General features: G+C 43.1%; 1 protein-coding gene across 1 annotated transcript; it reads right to left on the reverse strand.

Annotated features, from left to right (window-relative positions):
- Positions 1–5,593: 5,593 nt before the first annotated feature.
- Positions 5,594–10,807, reverse strand: LOC133420085 (phospholipid scramblase 1-like). Its single transcript, XM_061709654.1, has 6 exons — positions 10,582–10,807; positions 7,717–7,759; positions 7,387–7,607; positions 6,852–7,013; positions 6,549–6,710; positions 5,594–6,444 (listed from the first exon to the last, which is right to left on the reverse strand). Exons 1-6 carry the CDS (start codon positions 10,774–10,776, stop codon positions 6,415–6,417), a joined length of 813 nt encoding a protein of 270 aa, XP_061565638.1. The 5' UTR covers positions 10,777–10,807; the 3' UTR covers positions 5,594–6,414.
- Between the last annotated feature and the right edge of the window lie 9,031 nt (positions 10,808–19,838).

Genomic DNA, 19,838 nt, shown 5'->3' on the forward strand with positions numbered 1-19,838 from the left:
AGTGAAGTAAATGATGAGGAAAAGACGATCGACGGAGTGAAAGATGCGTCTTGTCGTTTCTTTCTCAACCAATGTCGTTACTGCTGTTGCTATGGCCACGCCTACTGGCGGACCTTTCCTCCTCCTTCAAGACAGGATCTGAGTTATGCAATGCAGTTACAAGTGGGCGGCGTTTCATCTGGCAGACGCGGTACCAGAAACAACCACAAGAGGGCAGTCAAGATTAAAGAAATATATATATATACAATCACTGTTGTCTGATCAGTCTCTTGCCCAGGTGGAGTATTTATTATACTCCACATCCAATTCTTCTCCGGTGATTGATATCGTTTTCAAATTGTTCCTAAATCATCTCCATTGTTTTATTAACCTTAGAGATGAGATGAAATTTCAGGATACAGAAGTTACAGAAGAGTCTAAATTTTTACTTATTTTTTCTTACTAAAATGTAAGTAAAAAAATATAAAAAAAAGTCATATTAAAGTTACTCATTGTGTCACACACTTTTTTTTATCTTTTTTTAATGTTATATTCCATTACAAAATGCCAAGACATTAAAATATAGATACAAAATAAACACCAGCCTTTTCTTTACTATCATAAAACATATTATATTTTGGAATATGCAACATTTTCAAAACCTTCCAGAAATCACTACAACAAAATATAATACAATTGCAAAGTAGGAGAAAAAAACTACAGCTTTACTTTAGGGTCCAAAAACTGAAAACAATATAAAGTGAAGCAGAGTTGAAGCAGAATATGCTTTGCCGTCAGCAATGATAATGGAAACAAAAGGAGGTGCGTTCATGGCCTCTGCTTCCATGGAAATGGTGCAGCACAACCATATTTGAGACAGTACGACAGCAGTATTGTATCACTATTGGACTTCTAAGAAGGAAGTGGACAACCAGATGGAGACGTCTGTCATTTTCATACAATGTCTATACGTCTACAGAGTTTAAATCACTTTGGCGTTCCTGTAAGGACCCTGAATGAATGTCAGAGGCTTGAAACAGCAATTTATTTTGATGTAGGTTGATTGTTCACAGTCCTAAAAATAATATCTATTATGCTGTAACTACACAGTAACAGCTGGAATAAAAAATTCTTTATATCGTCTTAAATCAATCGCTGCTGGATGGCAGGTTAGTGAGGATAGTGGAGCTTATATAGCTTCTTGATTGCTGAGAAGCTGCAACTGGGAGAGCAGGTGAGTGGAGTGAGTGACGAGGTGGGCGTGGCTGGCAGATGGGGTGAGCACGAGAGAGGGGAGTGGAAAAGTACTGAAGGCAGATCAGAGCGGAGGACTGACCATGACAGAACCCCCCCTGAAGGGACGGCTCCTGACGTCCCAAAAAGCAACACCAAGCTGGGTGGGAGAAGGGGGCCAGGAGAAGGGCCTAATACTCTTCAGAGCCAGACCAGTCCATCACCTCAGCTGGGTGAGCGGAGGGGGTCAGGGGGAGGGAACTCTCGTTGTCCGAGGATGAGTCCTCGGAGGAGGAAGAGACCCCCTCCACCTCCGAGACGACCGGCATGGAAGGGACCGATGGCCCAGGATGAGTAGCCCTAGCAGAGGAGGTTGACCTGGAGGGTAGGTCAAGGTGTTCCCGATGGAAATCTGCGATGAGACGAGGGCAGAGGATGTGACCAGCAGGGACCCATGACCTCTCCTCCGGACCATAGCCTTCCCAGTTAACGAGGTATTGGAGCCCCCAGCCACGACGGGGGGAGCGCAGCAGGCGATGAACAGTGTATGCTGGTCCTCCATCGATGAGACGAGGAGGAGGTGGGGGAGGAGGAGTGGGGAGCACCAGTGGGCTCCCCAAAACTGGCTTGACCTGAGAGACATGGAAGGTGGGGTGGATGCGCATGGTCCGGGGGAGTTGAAGTCTCACTGTGGCGGGGTTAATGACCTTCAAGATGGGGAAAGGGCCGATGAACCTGGGAGCCAACTTCTTAGATTCCACCCAGAGAGGGAGATCCCGGGTGGAGAGCCAGACCTTCTGGCCAATCTGGTAGGTCGGCGCCGGTTGGCCAACAAGCAGTAGCGGTCCGAGGCTCGGAGAAGGGCTGCTCGAGCTTGGGTCCAGGTGCGGCGACAGCGACGGATGAAGGCCTGGACGGAGGGGCAGGTGATCTCTCCCTCAAGTGCCGGGAAGAGTGGTGGTTGGTACCCGTAGCAGCATTGAAAGGGGGAGAGACCGGTGGCTGAGCTGATGAGGGAGTTGTGGGCGTACTCGACCCACAGGAGTTGCTGGGACCAAGAAGAGTGGTTCCATTACACCACACAGCGTAGTGCTGTCTCCATTTCCTGGTTCATGCGCTCCGTTTGGCCATTGGATTGGGGGTGAAACCCAGAGGACAGGCTAACGGAGGCCCCAAGCTAAGTGTAGAACTCCCGCCAGAAGATGGAGGTGAACTGCGGACCCCGGTCAGAGACCACATCTATGGGAAGAACATGGAGACGGAAGATGTGGAGCAGGACCAGCTGAGAAGTCTCCTCGGCAGAGGGGAGTTTGGGAAGAGGAATGAAGTGTGCCATCTTGCTGGACCGGTCAACAACTGTGAGAATGACAGTGTTACCACCAGAAGAGGGAAGACCAGTGACAAAGTCCAGGGAGATGTGGGACTACGGATGCTGAGGCACTGGGAGCGGATGCAGAAGCCCAGCAGGGGACTGATGAGAGGGCTTGTTTTGGTTACAGACAGGACAGGCATTGATGTACTCGCGAGTGTCCTCCTCCAGCGTGGCCCACCAGAAGCGTTGCTTCAGAACATTGCAAGTCCTCCGGATCCCAGGATGACAGGAAAGCTTGGAGGCGTGAGCCCACTGGAGGACATCCGATCTCAGAACTGGAGGAACAAACAGACGGTTAGGGGGACAGGCGCTGGGACCAGATTGGTTTTCCACCGCAGCTCTCACTCTCTCCTCCACCTCCGAGGTCAGTGAAGCAATCACACAGGGGGAAGGAAGGAAGGAGTCGGCCTCTTCCCTACACTCCCCCTCCCACAGGGACTGCCGCGACAAAGCATCAGGCTTGACATTCCAGGATCCGGGGCGATAGGAGAGGGAGAAGTTGAACCGGGTGAATAAGAGGGACCAGCGGCCCTGGCAGGAGTTTAGTCTCTTGGCGGTCCGGATGTACTCCAAATTTTTGTGATCGGTCCACACAAGGAACGGTAGTCGGGTCCCCTCCAGCCAATGGCGCCACTCCTCCAGGTCGTCAGGAGAAGAAGGAACAGGGATGGAGCTTCTGATCCGAAGCGGCCCGCTGAGACAGGATGGCTCCCACGCCGATATCGGCGGCATCTACTTCCACGACGTACTGGCGGGCAGGGTCAGGAACCTGAAGGATGGGCGCCGACGAGAAGCGTGCCTTGAGGGTCTGGAAGGCCTCGTCACCCGCAGGGGTCCAGCGGAAAGGCACCTTGGTAGATGTGAGGGCTGTGAGGGGGGCGGCAACGGTGCTGTAGTTGCGGATGAAGCGGCGGTAGAAATTGGCGAACCCCAGGAAACATTGCAGGTGCTTGCGGGAGTCCGGGATGGGCCATGACGTGACTGCCGAGACCTTGGATGGGTCCATCTGCAGGCTTCCCGGACCCACAATGTAACCCAAGAAGGAGACAGATGAGGCGTGAAACTCACATTTCTCGGCTTTGACGAAGAGGGAGTTCTCGAGGAGGCGCTGGAGAACCACCTGAACATGATTGACATGCTCCTCATGGGACTCGGAGAAGATAAGAATGTCGTCCAAGTATACGAATACAAAGCGGTCGAGCATGTCTCGAGGCACGTCATTAACCAGGGCTTGGAAGACGGCAGGGGCGTTTGTGAGACCGAAGGGCATCACCAGGTATTCGTAGTGGCCGGTGGGGGTGTTGAAGGCAGTCTTCTAATCATCACCTTCCCGGATGCGGACCAGATGGTAGGCGTTGCGAGGTCTAGCTTGGTGAAGATGGTGGCCCCCTGGATGAGCTCAAAGGCTGAAGAGACGAGGGGGAGTGGGTAGCGATTCTTGATGGTGATGTCGTTGAGGCCCCGATAATCAATGCATGGCCTCAGTGTCTTGTCTTTCTTTTCAACAAAGAAGAAGCCTTCCCCCGCAGGAGAATAAGAGGGCCGGATGATGCTTACTGCCAGAGAGTCATTAATGTAGGCTTCCATAGCCTCCCTTTCAGGGCGGGACAGAGAATAGAGGCGGCCCATGGGTGGCGTGGTGCCAGGCTGAAGATCAATGGCACAGTCATATGGGCGATGAGGAGGCAGGGATGTGGCCTTGGCCTTGCTGAACACCCCTTGAAAGTCATGGTATTCGGAGGGAACCCCGGTCAGGGTAGGCGTGGTTCTGGAGCAGGCTGAGTGCTGGGGAAGGCCGGCGTGTCTCAAGCAGATCTGGTGACAGGAAGGGCTCCACCCCAGTATGGTCCCCGCAGCCCAGTCAATGTGGGGGTTATGACGGCGGAGCCAGGGGTACCCCAGAATCAGAGGAATGTGGGGAGAAGACAGAACATTGAATTGAACAGTCTCATGGTGGTTGCCTGAAAGTAGCATGGGTACCAGGATGGTCTGATGGGAGACAGTTCCCAGGAGGTGTCCATCGAGGGCGCGAGCGGGACCGGACGAGGCAGGGGAATGCGTTCTATCCCCAACTGAAGTGCTAGCTCCTCATCAATGATGTTGGCGTCGGCCACAGAGTCAATGAATGTAGCTAAGGGATGAGACCTGTCAGAGAGGAGGAAACTGGCATGAAACACATGTCTTTGATGGGGGACAGTCTTAGGAGAAGTTTGGCTCAACAGTATGCCCCCCCCTACTGGTGAGCCCTGGCTTTTACCGGACAGCGAGGGATGAAATGGCCGGCCCGACCACAGTATAGGCAGAGGTTAGCCTGTCGGCGTCGTTCCTTTTCCTCTGGGGAGAGACTGGTGCAACCCAGTTGCATGGGTTCAGGTTCCTCCACCTGGGCTCCAGCAAAGGAGGCGGCACCAGGAGCTGAGGTGGTCTCCCGTAGTCGTGCGGGAGGGTTCCCACTGGCTGTTCCCCGTCTCCTCTCACGACGTCGAGCCTGGATACGGAGGTCCACTCGGATGGCCAGCTCGATCAGTCTATCAAGAGTTGGAGGGAGATCGTGAGACACTAGTTCGTCTTTAATGTAGTCAGCCAGACTGTGGAGGAAGGAGTCACGGAGGGCCGACTCATTCCAGCCGTTCCGGCGGGCTCGAGTGCGAAAGTCAATGGAGAAGTCAGCCACCTTCTAATTCCCCTGTTGAAGGCTCAACAGGTCACAAGCTGCGTCCGACCCAGAAGCTCCCATTTCAAAAACCTTGCGAAGCTCCTCGGAAAACGCCTGGAAAGTGGCGCAAGCCGGAGTCTGCCTCTCCCACTCTGCAGTCCCCCAGAGACGGGCGTGGCCCGTGAGGTGATTGATGGTAAATGCCACTCTGGCTGCCTCAGTGGAAAACGTGAGGGGCTGGGGAGCGAACAGAATAGAGCAGTTCGTGAGGAAGGGGTTGCAGGGTTGTCTTCCGTCAGGTTCGAAGGTCAGGCACCAGAGAACAGGAGACAAGGCAGAGTCCAGGAACAGGTAGGGTCGGCAACGGGAGGTCAGGGCGGAAAACGCTGGAGAGTCTTGCATGGCAAAGAAACAATCTGGCAGTGGACAAAGAGGAGAGTGGAACTTATATAGCTTCTTGATTGCTGAGGAGCAGCAGCTGGGAGAGCAGGTGAGCGGAGTGAGTGGCGAGTTGGGCGTGGCTGGCAGATTGGGTGAGCACAAGAGAGGGGAGTAGAAAGTACTGAAGGCAGATCAGAGCGGAGGACTGACCATGACAGTTTCATTTCATTTCCACTAAACTAGTGTGGAAATCAAATTAAAAAAAATTATAAAATGCACATCAGTAAATATGTGTGATATGATTGTTATTTCATTTTTTTTTATTTCTATTTTAGCAGTGTATAGATACATACATGTCTATATGTGTTTTCATGTGCAAGATAAAAATAAACGACTGACATGGCATTGTAGTGGGGTTCAATTTTTTACCTCCCCCCCAAAAATATGTCAGAATATTTTTCTTACATGTGGGCAGGGGAACAAAAACAAAGATTCAGGGTCACGGTGAATTTCATTTCAAAGTTGAACAAACATCTGTGGACGGTGTGGAGTTGAAAAATCACGAGTATCTGCTGTTACATTTGAAATAACATCCCAAACTATTCAACCTAATCAAGAGTTGATTAGCTCAGATGTCCATGTGTCTATAAATGGATCTTGGGACTGGCACCGAACAAGTGTAAAAATAAAGTACAGACAGAGAATAATATGAGAGGACCCTTGTGGCCGTGCATTTGCTTCACCTCTTCTTCTTTGTCTTCGGCATCGAAAACACAGAGCAGCGCTGGTTGGCCTATCCACTTTTCTGGAAGAACATGAAATCCTACAGAGCAGCACAAAAAATGTCAAATTAAAGAAAGAAAGAGCCACTGAGAGTTAATTATCCCACAGCACGACCAGTTCTTGTCACTAAGATTTGGGACTTACAATCAGGAAACAGGCGCCCATGAGGACAGCTTTCATCTTCACGTCCAAGTCCAGTGGGAACTGGATGCCAAAGTTATCGGTGTCGGTGAAGACTTCCTTCATAAGGCCGCTCCACTGCTTGCTGATGCGACCGATGGTTTCATCGCCATCTTTCCCCTTCAGCTGAAAATATTCAAAAGAAACACTGGTGTTCGTCACAAATAGTCAGTATACTGTCAAGTTCTGTCAACATCTTTCTGCCAAAAATAAAAAAGTCCAACTATTGTTTGTTCCCATTCCCTCAGTGCAGATTTCTGTGTGCACCTCAAAGCTGACGTCCCCACAGCAGTTGCAGGTGAAGCAGGGCCCCTCCAGTTTCATCAGGGTCTCCCTGTTTGGTCCGAGGATGGAAAACCTTGGAAGATAAAGATGCCAGTCCTGTTTGATGTACCCTATAGTGGTGCCCGGCGGTGCCTGGACCTCCATCTGTAAATCACATGCTTCAACTTAGCCATGCACCTAAATGCCACACACAATTAGGAAGTTTTCTTGACCTGGCAAACGACAACTATAAATAAAGCATTACGAGGGGATGGAGTTCGTCCCATGCGACAGCAGGAATGTGAGCTGAGACTTTAACTGCTCTATTTTGAAACCTCGTAACAAAGGTAACGCATCTCACATGGTTCCTGTCTGAGAGGTGAACATGGAGCTGCAGTATGTGAGAGTAGTGGCTTGGAGTATTTAGTTAAACCTTGTTGGTTTAGGTGTGATGAATCAATATGAAGCCATTAACAACTTTGGAAACATTCACAACCGTCATTTATAAGCAAACACACACAAGTAGAAAGATTCAGACCTCTTGCAGGCAGCAGGGACAACAGCAGAACATGCAGCGATAAGGCCGGATGAGGTGGATGACCTCCCTGTCCATGTTGTCCTTGATTTTCATGTCGAAGCAGCGCAGAGCGCCGCAGCAGTTCCTCGTGCAGCAGTCGTTTTTCTCATTGGCCATGTAGATGTTTTGCCCGAGGCTGTTCTTTATCTCGTACTTGTTGTTTGTCTCGAAGCCAGTGATTGCTGGGGATGGTTGAAAAGGGAGGAAAAGTTGAATCACAACAGTTCAGCAGACATGTGGGACACTTCCTTGTGATGATGCAAAGACCAGTGAAAGAGAGATCGGTTTTACCTTCCAGGAGCTCAAGTTTTTGATGGATCAGGATCTGGTCGATCTGAAACCACATAAGCAAAAAGACCCAAAAGTCCTGTTTAACACTTCAGAACATAATAATTTTGTTTCCCATGTGATAAACTGTGTAGACATTTTACATGTAAGGCAACGCAAAGAAGTATGTCATGTATTTACATAAAACCAAGGCCACCTCGCCACTATCAATGTACTGTATGCACACATTTCTTCTCCTTTGCCTGAGTTATTCGCTTTGGAGCTATAAAAGCAACTTAAATGTACGGTGATTTGGTGCTTTGTTAAAAACCTCCAGATTGTTTTCACAAGAACAATACAGGACATGAACTTGTGAATTCCAAGAACAGAGGTCATACTTTGTTTTGCTCGTAAAAATTGTTTTAAAAAAAGCACAGAAAGATGCAGTAAATCAGTTTGAATAATGATAAACGGAAGCCAGATTATTTAATTGTTTTCTAGGACAAACACGTTTTATTTCAGCTTGACAGATAAGGGAACATTAAAAATTAAAAAACAATGCCATAGTTCCTTTTTCACGAGTGAGCACATACTTAAAATAATATTTTAGGGAGTTGCCTGATAAGAGGAAGGAAGGAAGATTCAAACAGAAATATAACCTTTACCACTTTCCTACATGTTTAAGCTAAATGAACGGCAATGGTCATTAAAAGGAAAAAGATGATTTAAATGCATTTAATTGTTATCATCCCAAGAAAAACTAAGTTAAACCAGCACTGTCATTACTAGTTAGACAAGAAACAGAACAGCAAAACCACAGCCGGCCCAAGGCATAATCGCCGTATTAGGGCTCCAAGACCACTAGAGGGCACCCAAGAGCAAATTAGCTATGGTATCTAGTTAAAAACAGAGAAGTGTATATTTTAACAGTAACTTAAATCATGCTAACATGTTTGTATTTGAGTAATTTTAACTTTGAGTTGTTTCTCGAGGTTGGCCTCACATATTTAGTTGTTTTTTGTGTGTTTGTTTCTATAAAACAAAGTGTTTGCTAATGTTTAATAGCAGACATTAACGTCACTATTTGCGAGCAATATGATTTTGCATAAGGCCAGCCATTCTCAACCATTCTCAACCTTTCGGTCGCGAGATGACCGAATCATTTGGAAAAAAAAAATAAATGTAGTTTCCGACCGCACTGAAGCAGGACGAAGGGCAGTTGGTCTCAAACAGGGATATATTACTAAAAACCAGTTGGTGTAGTCCGTACACCAAAACAACGACGAACCTCGTCTCATGTCTGCCCTTCTCATTCAGACTAGTGATGTGCAGATCAATACTGAAATATCAATACTTCCGAAACCAGATCTGTATGCTCTAAAATCGATTCTCAAATGAAAATATCAATAGTTTTGATACTTCAGTCATTTGTGGTAATGTATATCATTAACAGGAATATGGTGGAAAGTAACTAAAATATTCAGATTTTGTCTAAATAACACGCTGCTGGTAGGAACTACTTTTTTTCATTTGTATAGTGGTTCTTATTTTTGTTTATTATTATCTTATTTATTTTAATGGCTTTATTATTTTACTTAAGATCTTTTTTTAGTGATGGAAACACCTTTTTCAAACACTCTGGTTTTTCGGTTGTTGTTATAGCTTGGTTATATTGTGAATTATAACGCTACCTCATTATACTTCAGAGTTTCAAATAAATAGCTACTGTAAATAAGTGACTCTGATGTCTTGTATTCTTCAGCTATCTAAAATACACATTTTTTTTCCCATTTACCGGGCACATTAGGTGTATTTGCACAATGTAGCCTATCGGTATCGGTGTCGCCGATACCTGCCTGAATGTTACTCATTATCGGTTCGGAAAGGAAATCAGAGCAAATAAATGTTTTTTCTTTCCTTCAGTCTGCTGCAGCATGAATGTTGTGTAAATCAAACCCAGGCCACTCTTGTAGCTGGATGTGCTACCATTTGAGATTAAAAACCATATGTGGCACCCTGAACATGATTCATCATTCATTAATTGATATTATTTGTGTTGTGGAAAAACCTATTAAACAATCTTTATAATGTTCATTCCAACTAGGTGAATAGGTGGACTGAAATTAAGTGTGAAAGATACCAAGAATACTCCTTGAGAAATTATCCAGGTTTCAGTAGATTTATTTAAACAGTTGCATGCAAAAGGGTAAAAACATACACCAGGCGTCTTGATGCAGAATGACAATGAAACAAAGGAAGCATAATGATTTTAAGCCATAAAGGATGATTCATTCTTATGATTCGAGTAAAAAAAATATTTTTTAAGGTAATTGTTAATCTTTTTGGGGCAAAGTACCAGTCTGTACAGTTAGTCGGGCCAAGGCTATATCTTGCTGCTCTCAGTAGTTTTGGTTTAATCAAATGGCCATGGCTATATTTTCCATCACAATTTGTATGATTATTGCATTGGTATTACTTATGAATTTAAATTGCTGATTATTTTCGTCAGACAATAATATTTAGGCTTTTAAATACCTGACATGTTTCGGCGATTACTTCCGCCTTCATCAGAGTCACATCTGATTGAAGTGCCGCCTTTGGTGACTCTGATGAAGGCGGAAGTAATCGCCCAAACATGTCAGGTATTTAAAAACCTAAATATTCTTGTCCGACAAAAAGAATCAGCAAGTTAAATTGTAAAGCAATGGACAAAATTAACTTTATTAAATCGGTATTACTTATGTTTCTGATTATTTTACAGCCACAGCATACTTTCAACGTGTAACACATACATGAGTAGAGACATGTCAGGCTGTCACTAGGATGTGAACAACACTGCCAGAGATGCATTGAGTTCATTCACATGACTACTTTCCATTCACTACCTACCTGTGTGAGATACTCGAGCCCGGGTGGGACCCCGACAGCGACAGCCCCAGCGGCGGGGGCCGGGGATATCCCACCATGCGGGTCTCCATACTCTGGCCCTTGACCCGGCTGATACATGACAGGATCAGGAGGACCCTGATTGTAGCCCTTGCCAAACCCTGGTGGAGGTGCAGAGTTGCCACCGTGCTGAGACATCTGGTAGGGTGGCTGGTTGGGAGAGCCCGGGTAACCTGAAGAAAGAAGCAATGACATCTGCTCACCTTTTACAGATTAATACAGTAACTGTGTTTATATGAAAAGAAATTATCCATCTTGAAATTTAAAACGTATAAAAACAACGTGCAAAGGTGACTGCAGTTGTTAGAGAAAGATTCATTACAGACAAGTCACATTCAACCTTAAAGGCTGCGAAAGAAACTTTGTAGGAGATGTTTTTTATCACATGTGAGGTGTTATTGATCTCAAATCAATATGACATTTAAAGAAGCAACAATAACGTCCAACTCTAATCATGGAATCAAAAAATGACGACAAAAAACAAAAGGCATAATGCAAAGAAATCTCTAATGACTGAAATGTTAATAAAATAACGTCTTAGCTACTAGGAATTAAGAGTAAAGTGTTTTTGTGATTATGCCCTTTTTTGTTGAAGTCACTTGTGGATGTTAATAGTTTTGTGAAGACAGTAACTGTTAATTTTTGTTTGTTTACGGATCTGTTACATTCATTCTCAAGCGTCTTGTAAATTAAAAATGGTAAACCATTTTCCTTGGTCAAGACTAGAGCAGCTCGTCTCAAACAAAACTTCGTTGTAGATATGCTGCTAGACATACGCTGCAGGGAGACACCAACATGATCCACTGAGCGGTTCCCCTCACCCCTCCTTATCTCCTCTTGTTCTCTTTCTTTTCGTCAGATCAAACCTCAGTTCTTAATTAGAAGTATCTCATCACCATAACTGTTCTCCAATGTTCTTGTAGTTTGTTGTGCTGGTCTGTCGCCTATTTTTCTCTTCTGTGCATGTTTGCAGGCCAGAGCTTCAGGAGCTGCATGATATCCTGCAGTACCCCCCTCTGACCACCTCAGTATCCATCCATCCATTTTCTATACCCGTTTTATCCTTTGTAGGGTCACTGGGGTCTGCTGGAGCCTATCCCTGCTCATTACAGGCGAGAGGAAAGGGTACATCCTGGACAGATATCAAGGTTTCTTCCCTCCTAAAGAGGGAGTTTTTATTGCCACTGTTTGGCTTAAGGTTTTTCTCCCACTAGGGGAGGTTTTACCTGCCATTGTTTATGTAATAAAGTTCTGGGTCTCTGGAAAGCGCCTAGAGACAACTGTGTTTTGTTATAGACAGTATATCAATAAAATTGAATTGAAAAAAGATTCACAACTGGATTAGACTTCGCTACTTTTGACTGAGTAACGAGTGACTTTTTCTGTTTACTTTGGTAAATGGCTTACACTTGTATTGGTCTTTCCAGCTGTACTCCTACAGCATCAAAGTACTTCACACTGCAGACATTCACCCATATACACACTGGTTGTCGGTGGAGCTGCCATGCAACGGCAATGGTCTGACAACCGGGAGCAAGTTCAGCGTCTTGCCCAAGGACGCATTTGGTGGGCCATTTTGGTGGGACACTCGGGCTCAAACCACTGACCTTCATATTCATCGGAGAACGTGCTACGCTCTCTTCCATTTAGTGCCGGGAGATTTGTGTGTTTTTGCCTGTGAGAAGTTCAAGCTTGGTTTTTATGCAACCATTAGCGATGGGTTCAGTAGTCCTATTTTCATGACTGTTTCTTAGGTTTGGTTCTTTGGTAGTTGGGGCTGCTTTTTTTAATCAGATTCTTCCCTCGGAGCAGGAATGGCAGAATGGCTTTGCATAGTGATCTATTTCAGTTTTTTTAACTGCACATGATTTGTTTTTCCTCTTCCTGTTTCTGGGGGTTTCCAGGTCAAAAAGCTGCACAGAAGAACCAGTAAGCACCGGAGCTTTAGCTCCCTTAAGAGGGATTCCTGGAGGAACTGTTTTGAGGAGGGAGATATTACACCCCCCCATCCAAGACAAAACTAAGGTTGCTTACTGAAGATGGCAGTAGTCATGATGCGTGAATGTCGAGTCGGTCCTGCTCATAACTGTGTGTTTAGTGTAGTTCATGCTGCATTCCCTGAATGCAACCAAACCAATAGGCAGAGCCACAATGTGAGGAAAAAAACATATTTACGGGTTTTTGTCACGTGTTGATTGATTAGGACCCAAACGCAGGCAGGAGTTCCAAAAGGTGGTGATTTATTAATCCAAAAACAAACCAAAGGCGCTGCTGAGCAGGGTTAAGAAAAGACACAAGAGATTACAAAAAAAAACTGACAGGACACGAGTAGGGTGGAAACAGTACGGTCCAACAGGAAGCAAGGCAAAGACAAGACAAGATATACATAGAACGGTTGATGAGACACAGGTGCAGACAATCAGGGCAGGTGGGAACAAGGGAAGTCAAGACAGAACCGAAACACAGACACGGGTTTCAAAATAAAACAGGAACTGAAACCAAACCGTGACATTTTTAATCTCCAGGTGAGAGCAGCATTGCTACTTTAAATTCAGTTTTTCTTTAAACAGTATGGATGCATTATATTTAACAATAAAAAAGAAGAAGTGTTTTGAGGTATTTCACCTTAAAGCTTCTTTGTAAATCAGATGTCTTCCCTTTTCCGCTCATGACAGAACCGTTTATTCAGAATTTCAAAAGATTATCATCAAGAATGCTCATCTCCCTGAAATCAGATTTTCTTTTTCTGTCATTTTCTTCTTGTCAGTTATTTAAATCCCACAAACGACAAGTTAAAATCGTTTTGCATAATCTGGAAGCGAAATTTTTAAAAATCCCTTTTGTACATTAAGAAAAACCTGTCGCACAATCATGAAAAAATTAAAAAAGTGCAGTTTTTAATAAGAAAATTGAGACATGCTTTCAGTTAAATTAAGGGGAGGGAAGGAGAGGAGGGGTTTGTGATACCAGCCAGAATGATGGGAGGGGGTTCCAGAAATAATAACAATAGGGTCTTAATAAAGCTTGTCATGCCACTGACCCTCATTGCACCACAAACGTTTATGAGCGCGCTTTTACAATCATGATTGCGCAGGACAAGTGTGGCCAATAACCATAAAATATTATGCAAGAAGAAAAAAAAAAAGGAAAGCCTGTATCAAGAAAATACGTTTTTTGTTCATGAAGCAGCAAGTTTTAGGTGTAAAAGCTGAAACAAAACAGAGATTTCAACATGTTTTATCAAATCTAAATCTATGATCATTACTTTTACCACTTTATTTCACGCAGGCTGCTAAAACTAAAAGTATATATCCTACTGCGAGGTCAAAGAAACTTTTTTTTTAATTTAAATAACAATTTCTAACTCAAAATCTTCCGCATGCAAGCAAACCCTTCAGTTTAACTGCTTATTAGCTCCTGTTTACCACAATGTACAGAAATCTCACCTTCTTTGCAACTTTCCTGACAGCAGTGAAAGTATAATCAAGTGAAGTAAACGCTGAAGAAAACGACACGTCTTGTGGTTTTTTTCTCAACCTGTTCGTCGTTACTGCTGTTGCTATGGCCACGCCTACTGGCGGACCTTTCCTCCTCCTCACGAATCAAAAACATTTAATAAAGCTTCAGTGGACGGTTGATTATCCAAATATATACTAATGTATGGATTGTGTCTGTTTTGAGGGAAATGGTTTATCAACGGCCAAGTGATGTTTAACTGCTCTTCTGTGATCGTTACAGATTTAGTTGCAGATTTCAAGGCAGCAGGATCTGATTTACGGTAATGGATTAAATGCAGTTACAAGTGGGCGGAGTTTCATCTGGCAGACGCAGTACCAGCAACAGCCACAAGAGGGCAGCCAAGATAAAAAATTAAATGAAATACAATCACTCTTGTCTGATCCAGTCTCTTGACCAGGTGGAGTATTTATTATACTCCACATGCAAATTCTTCTCACGTGATTGATATCGTTTACAAATTATTCCTAAATCATCTCCATTGTTTTAACCTTCAAGATGAAATGAGATGAGATTTCAGGATACAGAAGTCAAAATTTGTACTTAATTTTTTCTTACTCAAATGTAAGTAAACAATTATAACAAAAGTCATATTAAAGTTACTCATTGTGTCACACACTTTTAACATGTTTTTTTAAATAAATTATACTCCATTAAAAAATGCTCAAACATGAAAAAATAGATACAAAAAATAAACACCACCTTTTCCTTTACTATCATAAGACACATTATATTTTGGAAAATGCTACATTTGAAAAAAAAATACTTTCCAGAAATTGCAACAAAACAGAAAACAAATGCAAAGTAGGTGAAAAAAGCTATAGTTTTACTTTAGGGTCCAAAACATGAAAACAATATACATTGAAGCAGTTCGGATTTGAACCAGAATATGCTTTGCCGTCAGCAATGTTAATGGAAACAAAAGGAGGTGCGTTCATGGCCTCTGCTTCCATGGAAAAGGTGCAGCACATCCATATTTGAGACAGTAGGACAGCAGTATTGTATCACTTTTGGACTTATAAGAAGGAGGAGGAAAACTAGATGGAGATGTCTGTCATTTTTATACAGTGTCTATACATCTACAGAATTTAAACCCCTTTGGCGTTCCTGTAAGGACCCTAAATTTAGGTTGAGGCTTGTAACAGCAATTTATTTTCGATGTAGGTTGATTGCGCACAGTGATTTTTTACATCTCCCTGAATGATTGTAAATAGGAAAAGGAATAACTAGGAATATTTTCCAACTTTATGGGTAAAACTTGTTTTAACTACCAACTGTTTTTTTAAACATGATAGTTTTCAAAAAATACGAAAGGATTCCATTATTTAAAAATAAAACACAAACACAAAACTGCAAGACCTCAGGAAACCCCAGCAAAACGGTGATATACAACACTTTGGAAAAAGGTTTTCACAAAAACCAGCAGAATGTGTTTTGAAAGGTGGGGTTGGCATCAACTAAAATGGGGCATCCTTTGGTAAATTTGTTATAAAAAGATGACTTATTACGGGTTAAATTTAATGATGGTTTACAAACTGCTACATTTCTCAAATATTTATTTATGAGCAAGAATCAGAGCTACAAATGTCAGGAGGTGTCTTTTTGTGTTACAACTCAGTGCTGCTGAAATACATTTAATAATATAATAATAATAATGGATATGTAATAAAAATGATATGGACAGGGTGATGTATTAGGAATGAAAGGATGCCAGATCAGAGAGTTGAATTCAACGACACCCTGTAAATCAAAATAATTAATTTTCCTGAAATTTCACTGCAGCAACTCAAGCGGGTACTCAGAAGTATTGACAGAAACATAATGTCCCAGTATGATGTCCCAGTGCACACGAGGCCCACTAGAGGGCGCTAGGTTTGGTTGTTTGGTCAGACACATTCACACCAGCGGCCGGCAGGAGGTGATTTTGTAGGTCTCTGGCAGTGCTGGTCCTGTACCTCGTTGCACTAAAGAGCAGATAGTGGTCTTATGTCACTTCAATATGCAGAACATAAAAATCCATGGTGGTGACCCCTAAAAAGGGAAAGGCCCAAAAAAAAAATTACAACATAATAAAATAACACCTTAAAGAAAATAACATAAAATAAATAAATGAGAGAATAAAGGGAAGACTTTAAATTTCATAGTTTGAGATAAAGTTCGTTCAACCCCTGGGACATCAATCTGACACCATAGAGGTGGAATTGTTCATTTAATTTCCACTAAACTAGTGTGGAAATCATATTACAACAAATTATAAAATGCACATCAATAAATATGTGTGATATGATTGTTACCTTCAAAAAATGTTTTCTATTTTAGTAGTGTATAGATACATACATAAGTGTTTTCATGTCCGCCCTAAAAATAAACGACTGACATGGCATTGCAGTGGGGTTGCAAGTTAATTTTGTTTGGGGATGCACTTGTTTGCACAGGGAACAGTGAGTCTATATTTGGTACCTGCTGAGATGCCCGGTACTTATAGGGCTCTGGACTTGGGCGGGGAATGAAGAAAATTATTAAGCACACGCACACACACAAGCACACACCCAGGGGGGGAGAGAAACACACAGGAGTCATTAAACAGCAAATTATGTCCAAATGTCAACACAGATGTGGAATGATAAAGCTTTGGTATTCTCTGATTTGTGACTTTACTATTGTGTAATTGTATTCATTCTGAAATAACTAAAAACTTCACATTCCTTTGAGGAAAAAATATAGATAAAGATATACAGTGCCTTGCGAAAGTTTTTGACCCCCTTGAACTTTGTGACCTTTTGCCACATTTCAGGCTTCAAACATAAAGATATAAAACTGCAATTTTTTGTAAAGAATCAAAAACAAGTGGGACACAATCATGAAATGGAACGAAATGTATTGGATATTTCAAACTTTTTTAACAAATAAAAAACTGAAAAAGTGGGCGTGCAAAATTATTCAGCCCCTTTACTTTCAGTGCAGCAAACTCTGTCCAGAAGTTCAGTGAGGATCTCTGAATGATCCAGTGTTGACCTAAATGACTAATGATGATAAATGGAATCCACCTGTGTGTAAACACGTCTCTGTATAAATGCACCTGCACTGTGATCGTCTCAGAGGTCCGTTTAAAGCGCAGAGAGCATCATGAAGAACAAGGAACAGACCAGGCAGGTCTGAGATACGGTTGTGGAGAAGTTTAAAGCTGGATTTGGATACAAACGATTTCCCAAGCTTTAAACATCCCAAGGAGAACTGTGCAAGCGCTAATATTGAAATGGAAGGAGTATCAGACCACTGCAAATCTACCAAGACCTGGTCGTCCCTCTACACTTTCAGCTCATACAAGGAGAAGACTGATCAGAGATGCAGCCAAGAGGCCCATGATCACTCTGGATGTACTGCAGATGTCAGAGGTGACCTACAGCTGAGGTGTGGGACTCTGTCCATACCACAACACTCGTATACTGCACATTTCTGGCCTTTATGGAAGAGTGACAAGAAGAAAGCCATTTCTTAAGGATATCCATACAAAATGTCGTTTAAAGTTTGCCACAAGCCACCTGGGAGACACACCAAACATGTGAGACCAAAATCTAACTTTTTGGCAACAATGCAAGACGTTATGTTTGGCGTAAAAGCAACACAGCTCATCACCCTCAACACACCATCCCCACTGTCAAACATGGTGGTGGCAGCATCATGGTTTGGGCCTGCCTTTCTTCAGCAGGGACAGGGAAGATGGTTAAAATTGATGGGAAGATGGATGGAGCCAAATACAGGATCATTCTGGAAGAAAACCTGATGGAGTCTGCAAAAGACCTGAGTCTGGGACGGAGATTTGTCTTCCAACAAGACAATGGTCCAAAACATAAAGCAAAATCTACAATGGAATGGTTCACAAAAATACATATCCAGGTGTTAGAATGGCCAAGTCAAAGTCCAGACCTGAATCATTTGGAGAATTTGTGGAAAGAACTGAAAACTGCTATTCACAAAAGCTCTCCATCCAACCTCACTGAGCTCCAGCTGTTTTGGAAGGAGGAATGGGCAAAAAGTTCAGTCTCTCGATGTGCAAAACTGATAGAGACAAACCCCAAGCGACTTACAGCTGTAATCGCAGCAAAAGGTGGCGCTACAAAGTATTAACTAAAGGAGGCTGAATAATTTTGCACACCCAATTTTTCAGTTTTTTATTTGTTAAAAAAGTTTGAAATATCCAATACATTTCGTTCCACTTCATGATTGTGTCCCACTTGTTGATTCTTCACAAAAAATGTGTTTTATATCTTTATGTTTGAAGCCTGAAATGTAGCAAAAGGTCACAAAGTTCAAGGGAGGCAAATACTTTTGCAAGGCACTGTATATTAAGTCACTATCATAGATCATGTAATCTTAAAGATTTAGCGATGGCAGAAAGGTACATAATGTATTTAACAGCCACTAAATACACAGATAAAAATGATAACTCATGATTAATGTACTCAGCAGTATTTTGGGGCATTAAAAAAACTTGGGTGAATTTTGTTTATTGGCGATCAGCTACCTGGGCTGAATTTAGAGCCTTTTGGTTGTACATATACCATACCGTATTGGTCTAACTTGTTATATAAAGAGTAAAAAAATAACACTCAAAATTGTTGGCAGAAATGCACACTTCTCCAGCGCTGAATTGAATACTGTCAGTGTTCATTTAAGATCAGTGATTCTGCTGTGTGGAGTCTCCGACTACCACTTCTGTGGAGTTCAGCTGGAGCATCTAGTCACAGCGCCAGACCAGCCAGCACTTCGCGGGACAGACTGTCCTCGTTGCAGATCCAAAACAAAGATCGGCTGTCAACATCTGTTTAAACTGGGTTCCAATCCATCATTTCCTGAATTATGTTAAAAGCCAGATTTATTTTATTCTAACAACCAATATCATATTCAACCATTTTCTCTTCACATCTTGAATGATTGGTTGGACAGATGACGGGTCATTATCCGTCGGCATCGGTCCCTGTCACACTTGTACTAACCAAGGGAAGTAAAGTCATTTTTCTACTTCAGTTAAAATTACTTGTGTCACTCTCTCTGACAATAATCTTCCTATATGTCTCTCTGTCTCTCTTTTTTTACCACGTACCATGTGCACAGGTATGCATGTTCAGGAGGCTCCCAGGCATGTGACTTATTATAATCAAGTCTGACTTTCATGAGGCGGTGATGAATCCAGAGTAGATTTGTTGTAGATTTCCATGAACGAAGCCCAATAAATGCGAGGTGCCCAGGTCAAGTCCAAATCATCACCCCACCACCACCGTGCTTTCATGTACTTTCAAAGTGGAAGGTACTGTATGTTGTGTTGATAAAATGATACAATCCCCATTAAACCAAACTAATGGGGTTGTATTTGCCATCTCCACTTTAAGTACACAGATTAAGGCACTTGAGCACAGTTTAATAAAGAATTTTACACTTTAATTACGTCCTCTTTTCTTAATCTTTTACGATAACTAAATCTAGTCGTAGCCGTACTTCTACACTAAACTCAAACCCAAACTCCAGCGTTATAAGTCGAAGTGAAATCCAAGAAAGCATCCTCATTTTAGGGATTTGCTTGCATTGTTTTGTGGGCATTAGTCTCTATATTGTAATAAAACAACCCACATGTCCCACACACCCAGTCAGAAGCTCCTAATGAGGCCTGTCTCTGATAATGAAGC

The sequence above is a fragment of the Cololabis saira genome, chromosome 20 (assembly GCF_033807715.1).
Source record: "Cololabis saira isolate AMF1-May2022 chromosome 20, fColSai1.1, whole genome shotgun sequence".
In the NCBI taxonomy this organism is placed as follows: Eukaryota; Metazoa; Chordata; class Actinopteri; order Beloniformes; family Belonidae; genus Cololabis; species Cololabis saira.

Excerpts from the sequence above, each read along its gene's own strand:
- LOC133420085 (XM_061709654.1), bottom strand. The coding sequence starts at position 10,776 with ATGTCTCAGCACGGTGGCAACTCTGCACCTCCACCAGGGTTTGGCAAG. Across the intron at positions 7,608-7,716 it reads AAAACTTGAGCTCCTGGAAG|CAATCACTGGCTTCGAGACA; the intron begins GTAAAACCGATC and ends AACCATCCCCAG. Across the intron at positions 6,445-6,548 it reads TGGGCGCCTGTTTCCTGATT|GATTTCATGTTCTTCCAGAA; the intron begins GTAAGTCCCAAA and ends GCTGCTCTGTAG.